Source organism: Uloborus diversus, chromosome 4 (genome assembly GCF_026930045.1).
Source record: "Uloborus diversus isolate 005 chromosome 4, Udiv.v.3.1, whole genome shotgun sequence".
Classification (NCBI taxonomy): domain Eukaryota; kingdom Metazoa; phylum Arthropoda; class Arachnida; order Araneae; family Uloboridae; genus Uloborus; species Uloborus diversus.
Window position 1 is genome coordinate 9632486 of NC_072734.1, and position 15703 is coordinate 9648188.

Here is a 15703-nt window from a genome sequence, read left to right on the forward strand (position 1 = left end):
AAAAGTTTCATTCAATAACATCCTGGTTTTGGAAATTTAAATATAAATTTCGTCTTGTTAAAAAATAATAATCTTCCGTTGGCAACAAAATCGATATTAAATTCTCTCGCACTGTTTTGCTTGCTAGAATTTTTCCAGAGTTCATTAGCAACTTGAAAAATATTCTCATCTGTCAATGAAAAACCTTTTTATTTAATTTCCCAATGTTATTTCAAAGCGAAGTGTTTGTTGTTCATTGACCAAGTTTAGTTTAGTGAAATTATTTCTCTACAATGCCTTCTAAAGCAGAAGATATTCTTCAAGGATTCAAACTGTATCCTAATAATTTATAAAATCAAAATATAAGTATATTCTGACACTTTTTATGTTTAAATCGTTTCGCTATTTTTTCTCCATTGAACGGAAAACATAGTTTGTACTGGTGTGTCTGTTTGTAGAAATATTAATTTTATTATATTTTAATTCTTAATGTAATATTAAATTTAAATTTTGTGCTTTTCGATTGTTGTCAGTGCTTTTCAATTGTTTTTCCCCACTTGAATGAAAATCAAAATTAGGAATAGAAAAAAAAAGAGAGAATCAACAGAAAACAAATCGTGCTGTAACAATAATTAAAAGTGAATATATTCTATTTTATGTAAAGATTAAAAAGTCTATTGCAGTCATTATTGAAATAGATATATATTTAACAAAATACAAGAAATAGGAAGCGTTTTTCTGCAAGAAAATTTCAGTACTCAAATCTTAATAAACACCTGTTGACTTTCTACAAACTCGCGTTGGATTTTCGCATATATTTTCATGTATGTTCTATGTTTTAAGTTGGAATACTAGTTGTAATTAAAATCAGTTTGCATCATGGCTGGAGGTCGGGGTTTTAATAACTTCTTCACAGTTGTAAACATTCATACATTCTAAGCTGTATGATGGAAATTTTTTTGCATATTTAGATAAAATTTGCAGTATTCCAACTTTTCCAAATTGCACATTACCATAACATGGGCAGTTCTCAAAAGGTGGGAGCAAACACAGACCTCAACTTTAAAGCTTCAACACCAAATAACTTTCATTTTAATTGACTCAAAAATTTTTGAGTTAAATAATAATACGGTATAGAGACAAGAATTCACATAAATTATGGAAAAAATGCTCTTCAAATACCCTTAAAAAATATTTTCTTTGCTAAAAGGCACAATTTTGGACAGACCAAAACGTTAACTGAGCAAATGTACCATTAAAAAGAATTTTTTAAAAATTATTTCCATACGTTTCAAAAAAAATTAAAGGTATGAATCGAACACTGAATAGTTTTTTGTTAATATTTTACACAAATAACAAAAGTAAAGACAGATTATTTACTTTGTAAACGATTTTAGAAAAAAGTAAGTTTGAAATTTGATGCATGTCCAAAAGTTACGATCTTTACAATGCTATTATTTGAGAATTAAGTATATTATGTTTTCGTTTTAAAGGTATTTATCGATACTCAGAATCAATTTTTAATTGTTTTAAAGTGTTTTCATAAGCTTTTATGTAGTATCTTAGAAGAAAAATAATTTTTCTTAAACATACATGTGAGATGTCCAAATGGCGTTACGGTCTTGACGCCGATAATTCTGTCCGTTTATTCATAATTTTTGATGATCCACTGTCTTCTAACCTCAATAAAAAAGGTTATTATAATGTTATCTTCTTTAGTCCATTGATATTTTGCATAATTAATACGTTACACATTGAGCAATACATAAAATAGGTCGCCAAACAAACCTCCGTTGGCGACAACACAGCATACGATGAGCTAAAGGTTACCAGAGGGGAATTCCAGTTTGACAAATGTAGTTTATCGTCAGCTGCATTAGTTTTGGCAACTTTATCGCCTGCGCTAGCAATTTCCCCCCCCTCCCGCTTTTGTTATTTTAGATTTTTTTTTCCTCTTTCTTTTGGAAACTAATTTTTCGATCTCCAAATAGAAATACGAATTTCTTTTTTCAATAATTTTTTTTAGACATCGTTTTATTTCTTATGACATTAGAAAAAAAAAAATAATTTGAATTTTCACATCTTGAATTCAAATTGTTTTTCGCAATCACAAGTGTGTGTTTGTAGGAGTGTGTGTCTGTGTGCTGGCATAAGTGTGTGGGTAGTTGTGTGTATGAATGTGTGTGTGTGGGGGGGGTATGTGTGTGTATGCATATGTGTCTGTGTGCAGGCATGAATGTGTGGGTAATTGTGTCTATGTGTGTTTGTATGTGTAGGTGTCTATATGTATGCGTGTGTGTATGTGCGTGTGTGTGTAGTTGTGTATGTATGCGCGTGTGTGTAGGACATGTTTGCAACCTGGAGATGGCTTTTGCCATAGGAGCAGCATCGTGAGGAGCCGGTCGACGGTGGTGCTGCAGAAGGTGGCGGTGGGAAAATAAAATGATAGGACGCCAAAAACAGTCAAGTGAGAACAAGAAGCAATCGTGATTGCTCAAAAATATTCATTATTAAAACTGATGTCACTTTTTACATTTGTATTATTTTTAATTTAAAGCTTTTTTTAATCTTTCATCAACTTCTTCAAAATCATTCCAAAACTTTATTATATGAAAAGAACAGTATGTATAGCCATTCAAGTACTTCATTAATATCCTCTTTATTATTGAATTGCAAAATTCAAAAAGTAGTAAATAAAATTTTCATTGGAAAAGTTAAAAATCAGATTAACAATTGTCAAAAATGCTGAAACTTACATTATGATGATGTCCAAAATCTGTTACCTACAGGACAACAATGTCCAAAATCTGTTACCTACAGACTGCTGATTTAATTTGCTAATTAACAATTTTTACAAATACCTGCTGTCTTTTCATGTTCATATATTGTGTACTAGGTATGCATACTATAGAATAAAAGCATAATTGATGTCAAATTTGAAAATTTTTGAAATTGCTCAAAAGTTAACTTTTTTGTTCCTACCTTTTGAGAACTGCCCACATATATTAAAAGGAATTAAAAAAATAATAATACAGTCGACGCTCGATATATGGACCATCTTCGTCCCAGAGAAAAAGGTCTTTATAATGAGTGGTCGTTATAAGAGGTATAATTAAAAAAAATATACACAGTCATCTTGCATGCCCGTTGTTCCGTAAAAAAATGGTACTTTTTCAAACATTCCAGTTAAATGCCCAAATTGTTTTTATCGTAGGAATTTTTAGAAAAATCGTGTGCAAAATACTATGACAGAACATTAAGAAATTTTAAAGTAGAAAATATAGGGAGGAAAATGTTACACACTTACAAATCTGCTAGTACTACTGCTACCACTACATTTTCTGAAGATAAAACCAGAAACAGATGGTTGCCTTTTTAGCAGACGTGATTTTTGCAAAACATTTTCCGTCAGACATAGGTGATAAATTGTTTTTTTTTTTTTTTGCTTTTTAAAGAAACATTTCAAAGTCCCTCGAGAACCGCAAATCTTAAAAACAGCTAGATTCAAACACCAAACTACCAACACATCTGTCAACTCCCTTTTCTTAGGAACCTGGAAATTTCTCGATTTTTCCTCCCATTATTATTATTATTATTTTTTTTTTTTGTGCTAGCTGCGGTGAATGGTAATCCATGCGCACCTCCTCTCAAAATTGGATTTGACATTGAAAATTTCAGGCAGATGTCCGTAAACAATAATCAAGGCCATTTCAAGCTACAAATTTGTTTTATTGGGAAGAACGGAAGAACACCCGAAATAGCGTCCGCTGAATTCGGTCGTTGTATTGGATTAGACGATACAGAGTGGTCGTTATAACGAAGGCAAATTAATGTAGTGTTCATAGGAACAAAGTTGGGACTTTTGCCACTGGTCGTTATAGTGGGACGGTCTTTATAATGTGTGGTCGTTATAATGAGCGTCGACTGTAACTATTTTCTAAAATTCATTTAAGCTTGTCTTTGTTTTAATGTTGGAAAATCTGGAGCAAAACTACATATATTTTTTTCATGTAGCATCGATGCTAGGTACTAAAAAAAAAATAAACTATATAAAAGTAGACAATTCTTTTAATTATAAGGGAAAAAAAATTTTTGATTATATTTTGTAGTTTTTCATTGCAGACAATATTGTTAAATTCTCAAAAGTTTTATGAATTTTATTTATTTATTTTAAGCCTCAAAATGTTCAAGCAAAGGGAATTTAAGTTACTTGTACAGCTGCCAAACTAAGTGCTTGCCAAGTAGTAGTGGTGCTTCTATTTCAACATTCCACAAATAAACATTACACAGTGTTTTTAAAAGCACAACCATTATTTTAGTTGTTAGATTGATTTTGTTGAGGTAGATGTTTTTCAGATTATTTTGTTAGCATAGAAGTCTTTGCAAAATTTCATAATGGCACTTTAGATATAAAATCTGATACTTAATTTCACAAATTTTAATTTAAACATGTAGGCCTTTGACTTCCGACAATATCTAAGGTTTTCAAAGATTTTGGTTTATATCGGAAAATGCTCTTTTTGTTTACAAGTTTTTTTTCCCTTTTCCCTTAACATGTGATAGAAATTGGATGAATCTGCGAGATGCTGATTCAGGCAAAGTTCTATGGCAAGGCTCAGAAGATTTGTAAGTCTCATCTTTTCAATATTATTTCTAATAAAACCTATGTATCAAAATGAAAATATTTATTTTTTTAACCCATTAGTGATGAATTTTATTATTCTTATTTTAAAATATCTTTTGCAGGTCAAAGCCTGATGTAGAACATGAAGGTAATATTTTTTTTGTATTTAAATGCCCTCATTTAATATGATTAAAAGATCATTTAAGAAAGAGAAAATTACAGTGGTTAATAACAAGATTGATGATCTTGTATGTTGCTTATGTTTTTTTATCAACCAATTCAGTAAATTTGTAATGCTATGATTTTCCTGCAGGTTTTTTTGGGAAATCAATTTAATTTGTTAGGAAATCCCTTCATTGCTTGAAAGGTTGTTCATGTAAAATTTTAGAAGATGTACGCAGTGCTAAAGAAATTTTAAAATGCTTATGGAATAGGATTTTTTTTTTAAATCTTGTGTGAGGGGAGTGGAGACTCATGTCGATCTGTTTGTAACCAAACTGAAAATGATTGATCTAACAAAATTCTATTTGGCTTATAATACAGAAGAATTTGTTTTACAACGCTTTATACAAAACATTTTTAACGCTGAAATTGTTATTATGTGAGAGATGGGGCTTTTCTGTATTTTTTCTGTTGCTTTTTAACCCTGGACAGAAAAAGTATGGAAGTTATAAGTTAGATGTATTTGTGTCCTACACAGAAGAACCAATCTTGATGGTTCAGTATTTGTTCTAAAGGAAACTTAATCTAGTGTTCTTAGCTAGGTCTTGATCTCGGAAAACTTAACTGAAGATATGAAGATATTATTTAGAAATCATGAAAATTAGCATCTTTTGCAATTTCAATAGTGAAAAGTTACTTTCACAATTAAAACATTGTAGCAATCAAAACAGCAAAATTTTCTACATCTGATGGATTTTTTGAAACTTACAACTTATTTAGAACTGGAAAAAGGTTATACCTTTTTTAAAATGAGATTTTAGTTACGACTCTAAGCCTTTATTCATTGTTGGCTGACAAGAAAAGAAAGCTCAATGACTTAAAATTTTTATTTGTTGCCAGTTTGTGCTTGTTAATAAGCGAAATACTTAGTTTTATAATTCATTTTAATGTGTAACGAAGGCTTTTAAGTTTTCCCTCTTAATGCTGCTTCTATGGCTAGCACAACTTAGCTGTTGTGATTAATTTTCCTTCTCTATGTTGCCTATGTTATCTAGAGAAAATTTAAATTTGTATGTGTTCCACCTGGTAAAATTCTTTTTCATATAAGTTGACAATCAAGGCTGGGATCTTTCAAAATTTTAATATTAGTTCTTGTTCCATTTATAGTTGTTAAAAAACTGTGCAATAGTGAAGTCATTTTTTTTCTCCTTAGCACGTGTACCTAAAAAGATACTACGTTGCCGAGCAGTTTCCAGAGAAATTAACTTTTCTTCTGTTGAACCCATGGAAAAATTTCGTCTTGAACAACGAGTTCTTTTCAAAGGCAGATGCCTAGAAGGTAAAAATTTAATTTCTGTAGTATGATAGTATTGGAGCACTTATTATGGATATGTCTTGTAAATTTATTTTGCTTTTTGTAGTGTACTTTTCAAAAACTAGTCTTTAATATTTTATCGTCTTTAAACTATACTGCATATGTTTCAGAATGGTTTTTTGACTTTGGTTTTGTGATACCGAATTCGACTAATACTTGGCAATCACTCATTGAAGCAGCTCCTGAGTCTCAAATGATGCCTGCAAATGTTTTAAAGTAAGTAAAAATTTTGAATTACAGTATCAGAAACAGGGGTTGGGTTTACTGGGAAAAACTGATTTTTAACAGGACATGGCAAAAACTAGATTTTTATCTGTAAAAAAAACTAGAAAATGCTATTAGTCACTGTTAATTTGCTGGGGAACAGTGATTAATTATTTTCACTAATAAACCTCTATATATCTAATGTTATAGTTTACTATCATGCATTATTTTTTATGAATATACTCTTAGATACATATTAGCAAATATTTATGGGCAACTGTTGGAGAAGTAATAAGACGACAGCTATCTCATTATTTTCAGATTTGGCACTCGTATGCACAAACTTGTATTTTACTACCGACTGTTAAGAGGATACAAGGTTGTTAAATTAGAAATTTAACAATCAATTAGTTAAATTAGAAATCTAACAGTTTAGATTGCTAAAAAGAAAAAAAAAATTGTTAAATTCTTTTTTGTTTAAAAAATTTAGCTTAGAAAAGAAAAAAAAAATGAATTGCATTTATTTTTCTGCGTGAAAAAGCTTAAAGATCATATTTCTTGAAAATTAATTATTTGAGTAAAATCACAAAAAGAATATATTTTAAAAAGGAGCAATTTTAGGATAACGTATTTATTTATGCTTTAATTAATGTAATGATTGCAGCCGAACCTCTTTAAACCGCTACCCTCTTAGATCGCCAAAAAAAGACGATAAAAAACATGTTTTGTTGGTTGGTTTGATTGGGTTTTTTGGCGCAGGAGCTTTAGTAAGCTATACTGTACCAAACATGTTCTGTATAAAATTGCAATACAAATTCCCTCCTTAAACTGCCACCCCGCTGTCCATTCTTTTGGAAAGGAAAAAGCATCAGCTACGTCACGGCTCTCTTTGACTCGGATTTCCAAAGGGACGAATTAAAAATCTTAAAAATTAACTTTTTTTTGTAAACTGGTTGTAAAAATATATTTACTTATTTAACATATTAGTACCTATCAAAAAAACAAAATTTTTCTGCATCTGACGGACTTTGTATGGAACTTTCAAGTTAGATAGTATTTGAATTATAACCCTTTTTATCAGATTTTCAATATACTCGAAGCCTTTATTCACGCAATTGGTAGCAATGTCATTGTTGACCAACAAGGAAAGAAAGCTGAATGAATTTAAATTATCTGTTGCCAATTTCTATTTTCTAACAAATAAAGTACATATAATTTATTTCGACCGATGAGAAAGACTCGTAAAAGGATTTTCAACTTTCCCTCTCGATTCTGCTTTTACAACTATCAAATGTTACCTTTTGGTTCAAACTATGGTTTAAACCAAATAATCCTGTTATCAAGGGCATGGCACACATACATAGTCACCACAGTGGTATCTAATAAGTAGGGGAAGGGGGGGGGGGACATGTGAACAATTTTTTTAAATTTCTTTATTTAAAAAAAGAAATGGATCAATTTCTCAAAGCAAAGATCACCACATGATTGAATAGTCTTTTTCTTTGTGTTATGTAGTTATTTTTTTAGAAATCATTTTAAAAAAATACATCTCTTTAATTTATGGTATTTTTTTAAAAAAAATGCATTCAGTTGTTCACTTGTACCTATATGGAAAAGCAAATGTGAACAAACCTGGGGCTCATATGAACATGATTAAAAAAATCCAGGACAAGGGTCATATTTCTACGAAAAGTTCTTTATTATGAAGCATATACATATATATCAATTACATGAAATGGTTTCTAAGCTATACTCTAACAATTTAAATTGTAAAGTAATAGTGTTACTTAGAAAATATTATTCCCAAAATACATAAATCTGCTCACTGTCAAATTTTATACTTTTGTAGCTTGTTCTGAGCACTGAATAGACAAGAAATAAATTAATAAGACTACACAGTACAAAGAATATTTTATTGTGTAAATATTATTCTTATTACAATAAAACTCCTCTAATGCGCACTCTAACGGGACACATTTTTTTGTCTTTAATAGAGGGTAGTCCGCAGGATAGGGGTTTAATAATGTTAATTGCCTTGGAATCGGGGAATTAAAAGTTGTTTGCATAAGAGGGGTGTTCATTAGAAGGGGTTTTACTGTATATACTGTTTTTAAGCTTCATGCAGAGAATGATAGTGTATTTTTAAATGATTTTAAACTTTAGTTCTTGATTAAATGAAAATATTTTGTCTTTTTATTTCCTGTAAGTATTATAAGCATTAAATTTTGACCAACTATTTTGCCTCAAAAACATTTAAGAAATAAAAAATAAAACATTCAATTGTAATAATAATAATTGTTTACTTTAAATTCACAAAATGTTTATGGAAAATAATAATTATAAATGTTTATGAATTTTTTAAACTCTTGTAACTACACCTATGGTAATACTGCCGAAAGGATATGGGAACTGTTCACATGTGCCCCTAAATGTTGTGTTCACAAATGCCCTAGAAAAAAATAACTTGCACAAATGAAGAATTCTTAATTTAATTAAAAAATTGAAACATTGTCATAAATTTACTTGAATATTCAAACAATGGTTTACAACAATAATTAAGCTTAGCTTATTTGTTAGTTTAAAATATGTTTTTACTTGAAGACAGTGATAAAAATTATATAAAACAGCTGCTAAAACAAAAAAAAAAAGTCACCACACAAGCATAAAATGGCTCATTGCTCTGAAAGTTTGGCCAAGAGGTAGGACTGATACTGCCATTACTTTAGAAATTTTCAAGATTTTTTTTAATGAAGTTATTATATTAGAACATACCATGTTCACATATGCCCCCCTTACCCCCATATGCTAACTGTAAGATTTGGCTATATTTAACTTGCCTCCCCGAAGAGATTAAGCCAATCATAAATGGCTCCCATGCTCGAACGGAAAGATTTAAGCTAAGGCCAAAAAGGGGCAGAGTCTGATGAGCAAAAGTAAATATTTCCTAGCAATGAGAATAGGGAAGTTGCAACCAATTAAATGTTCATATTTTGACTATTGGATATTGTTAATTGATCCTCAAAAAATTCACCATCGCCGAATTTTAAAACACCGTGATTGGTTTTTAATGAATTTTTAAAAATCCACGCGCAAAAGTGCGCTCTTCTGAAACGTCACGAGCTTACGTCACAGGGCACTAATGGGCAGCCTTCCGCCGAAGATCCCTTGTTTTCGCTACGGGCATTTTTATTTTTTTAGAAATTCAAAAATCCTTTTGAACACACTATGGAGGCCGGATTCGTTAAAGCACAATCTAATAATCTTCCTCAAGTAACATCAATGATGGTATTCGAATATTTCAGAGAGGATGAGAGGTTTAATGTTCCAGAAACGCGAGGAGTTAAATGCGAGGAGGTAAACCTTACGTTTCGTCTTCGCAGCCAACTGCACGTCCTTTGGCTTCTCCCGCGGCAGAAGAGCGCATGACGTCACTTCCTGTGCCATTTGACGTTACAATTGCTTGAACTTTAAAAATTAATTTAAAAAAAACTACGTATCATATCACAAAAATTTTTTTCACCTATGATGTTCATACATGTTACTCTATCATATAAAAATAAAATTGAAAAATCGAAAACTTCCCTATTGTTAAATTGTATAGAATAATGTGTAATATAAAAACATGATAGTTTCAGTTATATCTTAAATCTTTTATTACAGTGGAAATGTAATAATTGAAACCAAGTTCTTTGATGGTGATCTTCTAGTCAGCACATCCAAAGTTCGTTTGTTTTACGTTTGAAATGCTTCAGAAGAAAGCATTTTTTTGTTCTAAGCACTGTTTTAAATGATCCTATAAATTTTCATCTATGAATTCATCACTGAAACTAATCTCAAGCAAAGTTGAGTTTTGCAAATGTGTTAAAAATTAAATGCTGTTGAATTGTTTATACTTTGATGTTTATGATCTACTCAGTACTAATGACATAATTTCTGGTCTCTTTTAAAAAGAAATAACATTGATATGCATTTGAGTCTTTGCAGGGTTCAACCAAACTTTTTTTCTTTTTTGTGCATTCGTTTGGAAAAGCTCAAAACTTATGTTGATGTTGTGTATTTTTTCCAGAAGTTTATCTTTTGCTGACCTATGAAGCAGATATACAACGTTGACCATTAATAGTTTGAAAGCAGTTTCTTCTGCATTTTTGTCAAAAAACATAATTATAGAAAAATTCCTCAATATATAAGCAATCTTAATTGTATCTTTAGCAACTCCTTATAAAATTTTACCATGTGCAAGTGCTTGGAAGCACTAATATATATGTGTATACATGTCAATACATGTATATATGTGTATGTGGGCATTCCATTTACTTGCTTTCATGAAAAAATAGAAATATACTCAAATTACACCAGGTAAAAACTTCAACTAGTAGGTAAATAAGATCTTAAAAGAACATTTGATTATTCGATCATTTTTTAAAGTTTTGTTGCTGAAGTTAGAATGCAAATTTGTAAAAATTATATTTTATTCAACTATGTGATAAAATTATGTTTTATGTACATGCATTGAGCATTATATCAGTTATCAATGTCTTTAATTTGTTAAATGATCTAGTGCAAATTCTTTTCTTTTATTACATTTGAGACAAGAAAATATGTCATTAGCAATTTCTTCTACATGCTCTCAAGATTTTTCTTTTTTTTGTTCTTAGAAAGTGTTTTTAGAAATTTGAGTACATAGTTTTTCCCTTTTGTTATCCTTTTTTTTATATTTGTGTTTTGATTGCACTTTTATTTCAGTTTAGTGCTAATTGCTAATGTTGATGTTTCCTAAATTTATTTTTTTCTCTTTCTGTTGGGAAAAATCCTTTCATTTAAAAATAAATTTCAATTTGCTTTTGACTTGTTTATTTTTTTTTTAAGTTCCGTAGAAACAACAAAGCTTACAATTTTAAATTTTTGCCCTAAAATATATTTGTTAGTTGGAACTTAATAATTGCTCCATATTTTGAAGAGGAATAGTTTTGGTTTTGATATAAATATTGTATTAAATTCGAATGGAAATGAAATTAAAATTGCAAAAAATACCAAGTGATGATTATTTTATCATTCTATTTTAAACAATACATAGGAACACGCTTATTTAATTATTTTTACTACCTAAATTTTAGACACATCTTTGATTCAGCTTCAAATTTTAACCCAACTTCAATTTTTTTTAAACAACTTTACTTTTGATAAAGTATACTTTTTCCAAGCAACCAAAACTTAAATATGTGTATTTTTTGTTTTTGTTTTTGGGTTCAAAAGCATTATATACTTGTAATGGTTTTTGCTGTCAGTTTCTTGGGATTACTTTATAACTTATAAGATGATGCTTAATTTAATGCAGTGATTGTTTATTTCAATCATTTACTTGCCTTTATTTGATATATATATATATATATTTTGAATGTTGCTAAATTTTTTATGAACTGTTACAAGATTCCTGTGTTACATGAAAAACTTTTTCTGGCATCAAATTGCATAATTGATTTTAAAAATCGATTGTAACCATTTTTTTTTCAATGCTTAGTGGAATGAAAGATATTGTTTCTCACAAAAATATTTTTTCTTTTTCATGAAAAGTATGTCAATACTAAATATTTTCATTAGTTATTCATTGTTGAATTTTTTTCTCTTTTTGTATTATAATGCAGTGAAATGCGTTTAATATGAAATCATATAGTGGTCCGAACAGTATACTGAGCAATTTAATGTAATCCATTTAACATAAAAAAATATTTCGGTCCCTTCAATTTTGTGTCGAATGTTTTTCACTGTATTTGTCTGCAGTTCTAATTCACTCATTCAAATTGTAATGGAAAATTTTCATGAAAGCACCTATATGTTGTCCTAAATTTAGAAAAGACAAAGCTAAAAAACGACAGATAGAATCAAGTTTGTTACAAGCAAAATTTTCTTGTGTGGTAACTACATATTTTCTTTTGTTCTTTTTTTAGAGAAGGAGGTTGTAGTATGAATTTTTTTTTAAAAAAAACTATCTTTTTCTACATCAATGTGATTCCTTCTTTTCCCATACTTTTTTTGTTATGGGAACAAATAAAATGGGAATTGAACTATTTAATACCTTGTGTCATTGAAAAATTTAGATGAACTTAATTGAAGTTATCAGTGCTTGAACTCTGTGGTTAAACTTGTTCAGAGATTTATGAATTTGAAATTTATCTATTTCTTTCCATGAAATAGTTTTTTTTTATATCTTCCCTTAAACTAAGTACAGAAGAAAAATGTTTTAATTTTCTTATTAAGTTAAATAATAACTACGTCCACTAGTGTACTTGAACTCCTTTAATGTGCATAATATACACTTGCACATATAGTACTTAAAATTGAATAGGTGTACATTTTTCATTTGGTATATCAATTTTGTTATGTTTAAACACTTTCATGTCTTCAACCAATGCATTAATTTCATTTCCAAACATTATACTTCATACTGATTTCTAATTTGTCTAAATTAAATGATTTTTCTAATTTTTTACTGCATTTTGTTGGAAAATATCTTTAAAGGAATGAGGATTTGTTACTACATATACCCTAAATTACGGTTAATATTTAAGTTATGAGAAATTTTTATGAATTTAATATTTCTATGAATTCATTGCTTATAATCCCATGTAAATATTTATTTTTTATATAATCGTTTTGTTTCTAGTCTTTTGCATCATTTTTTGTAGATTTTTAAAATTTTGTTTATCTGAAACTATTTTGTGGCATTTTGTTTTGTGATATATCATCTCATGCTTATATGTTTTAAAACATTAAATGATGTATGTTATATATATATATATATATATATATATATATATATATATATATATATATATATATATATATATATATATATATATATATATGGATGAGACATAATTTATGATTGCAAAGTAACCCAAAAATGGTTTTTATTTAAAACTTTTGTGAATTTTCTGTGATGAATGCTCTTTATCCCTAGTTGAAGGGAAATTGACTTTTTTTAGTTAATACAGAGCTTCAGGTACTATTTTTGTATTATAGTTTGTTTCCAAGTACAGGGATAAATATATAGATACTTGAAATTATGAACATTTTTCTTTAGACGTGACTTTTATGTTGGAAAAAATAATTTATTGTGGGATAAAACCTTTTTCTGATGTTGGTTTTTATAATTTAAATAAAGACAAAGGAAGAAAGAACATAGAATTTGTTGATGTGTAATTAATCAGGGGTGATTTTATTCTGTCTTTCCAACAGAGCTTTTTTTTTTTGTTATATGCTATTTACCCAGAGGTGTTTTTAATCTGAAAATTTTGGGTTTTTGTTTCCAAAAAGTTTGGGCTGACAACACATTCTAAAACTGAAAAATTATTTAAAATAAATAAATAAATAAATAAATGTTTTTTTTTTTTTTTGCAATGCTTTTGTATGCATATTTGAAGAGTTTTTACGGGGGGGGGGGGGGGTCGAGCTTTCTCCTAGTCTCAGAAAATTTCACTGTCTTCAGAAAATTTTACTTGAATCTACTATCACCCCTGTGTTTATCATAATACTTTTTCTTAATCATCAGTATTGTGTAACCCTTCAGTTATTCTATGTTACATCAACTATTTTGTCTATTTCTTATTTATTTGCTAAAATGTTAATATTAATGCATATGCACGATGAAAAACTTTTGAAAGATGATTTAATATATCTTTGAACTGTAAAATAACTTTGTAACAATCCTAGCTTCTGTTCTATCATGCTAAGTCGAATAATCAATAAATTTGCTAGCTTTTCCTATATACAATTATCCCTAACAATAAATTGATAGCTTAGAATGTAAACTAGCTAACACCATTTAGTGTAATAAATTTTTTTTTTAACTTGGTTATTATAAAAAAAAAAAGAGGGATGCCAAATGTTGCCTATAAGTAGAGAAATTCGTTGTTCTAAAAATCGCTTACTGAACAGGCTATAAACTTAATATGTTTTTATTTCCCAATGAAAAGTTATCTATCATGAAGTTAGCTGGTTTGCAGTCTAAGCCATTGAAATATAAGTTGATCTAAGTTGACCATTAAAGTACTACACTGCTAGTGGTCGTTGACCATTAAAGTACTACACTGCTTGTTAGTGGTTGTTGACCATTAAAGTACTACACTGCTAGTGGTCGTTGAGCATTAAAGTACTACACTGCAAGTGGTCGTTGACCATTAAAGTGCAACACCGCTAGTGGTCAAGTTACACAGGCTTCATTGTATTTATTTTGTATTTATTCCCAGATGTTTAGATTTTATTATTGCAAATTAAACCAAGGGAGGGAGGTAATGTTACAGCACCCACTTACTGACTAAAGTGTTTTATTTACAATGGAAGCTCAAAAGAGCTTAACTCTTGTATTTCTTCCCAATTTTATGTGACTTTTTATACATTAGACAAAACCAGGCTATTTACATGTGAAGACTAGTGCTGAAGATTATGGGACTCTCACACTTCTTTCATTAAACTGGTCCTTGCAGATAGTTAAACAGTGATTGTTTATGTCTTTTTGATACTGGAAGTTTGTACTTGGGAAGTATACTTTATTTGATTTTTCGACATTATGGTTGGCAATGCTTTCACATTTCAGCTGGACCTGGTTTTAATATCATACCTTTCCCCATGTGCTGCAATCAAGAATAACTTGATTTGAAAAATGTGTTTTTGCTTCTATTTGAAAATAAACGGTTGCATTCCACAGATCCATTCTGTTTTTTTTTTTTTTTTATTTATTTTTTTTTAAAAAAAGTTGTTGAATAACATTGGTTTAATTCTTTCATCTAAACTTTAGCGGAATTGAACATGGGATTCAAAATTTATTTTAACCTTCATGGAATTCTCAGAAATAATTATTTAATTATTTGCATTGTTTGAAATTGGAAAAAGGATTTTCTTCACGACAACCACTTTGTTAAAATTGATAATTGTCTCAATTTTAATCAAATGGTTTATCTTAAATTATTGATTTAAATTTCAAATTAAACTGTTTGAAATCAAGTGTTGAAAATAACATAATTTGAGAGGCTATTCTAAGTCATTCGTGGTAGATTTTAATGTTTTTTTAATAATAGAATTAAAATTCAAAAGTACAGTATTGAAATATGTTATTAATTATGCAAATGCGAGTTGGAAGGTGTATTTTTTTTTTCTTGAGTGAAACTAGCTGTCACTCATACCTTTCTGTTAATTTTTGTTCTGTTTTTTCATAATTTTTACGAAAATTCGTCAGTTTTTTTAATATATTTTTTACAATCCTACCAATGTATTTTTAGTTTTTAGCTATTTTTATCAAATTTCAGCAATTTTTCAAAACTTATGACTAAATCATTTAGTCTTCAGTAATGACAATGACTGGC

General features: G+C 29.0%; 1 protein-coding gene across 1 annotated transcript; it reads left to right on the forward strand.

Annotated features, from left to right (window-relative positions):
- Positions 1–211: 211 nt before the first annotated feature.
- On the forward strand, positions 212–13761 carry LOC129221640 (retinal rod rhodopsin-sensitive cGMP 3',5'-cyclic phosphodiesterase subunit delta). Its single transcript, XM_054856167.1, has 6 exons — positions 212–313; positions 4543–4605; positions 4726–4751; positions 5979–6104; positions 6251–6356; positions 10005–13761. The coding sequence occupies exons 1-6, from the start codon at positions 273–275 to the stop codon at positions 10084–10086; spliced, it is 444 nt and encodes a 147-aa protein (XP_054712142.1). The 5' UTR covers positions 212–272; the 3' UTR covers positions 10087–13761.
- The last annotated feature ends 1942 nt before the right edge of the window (positions 13762–15703 follow it).

What these genes read in the sequence shown, in the direction of transcription:
- LOC129221640 (XM_054856167.1), top strand. Translation starts at nt 273, where the DNA reads ATGCCTTCTAAAGCAGAAGATATTCTTCAAGGATTCAAACT. An exon ending in TGGCAAGGCTCAGAAGATTT is followed by an intron (nt 4,606 to 4,725) that starts GTAAGTCTCATC and finishes TATCTTTTGCAG; the next exon opens with GTCAAAGCCTGATGTAGAAC. An exon ending in CAAAGGCAGATGCCTAGAAG is followed by an intron (nt 6,105 to 6,250) that starts GTAAAAATTTAA and finishes CATATGTTTCAG; the next exon opens with AATGGTTTTTTGACTTTGGT.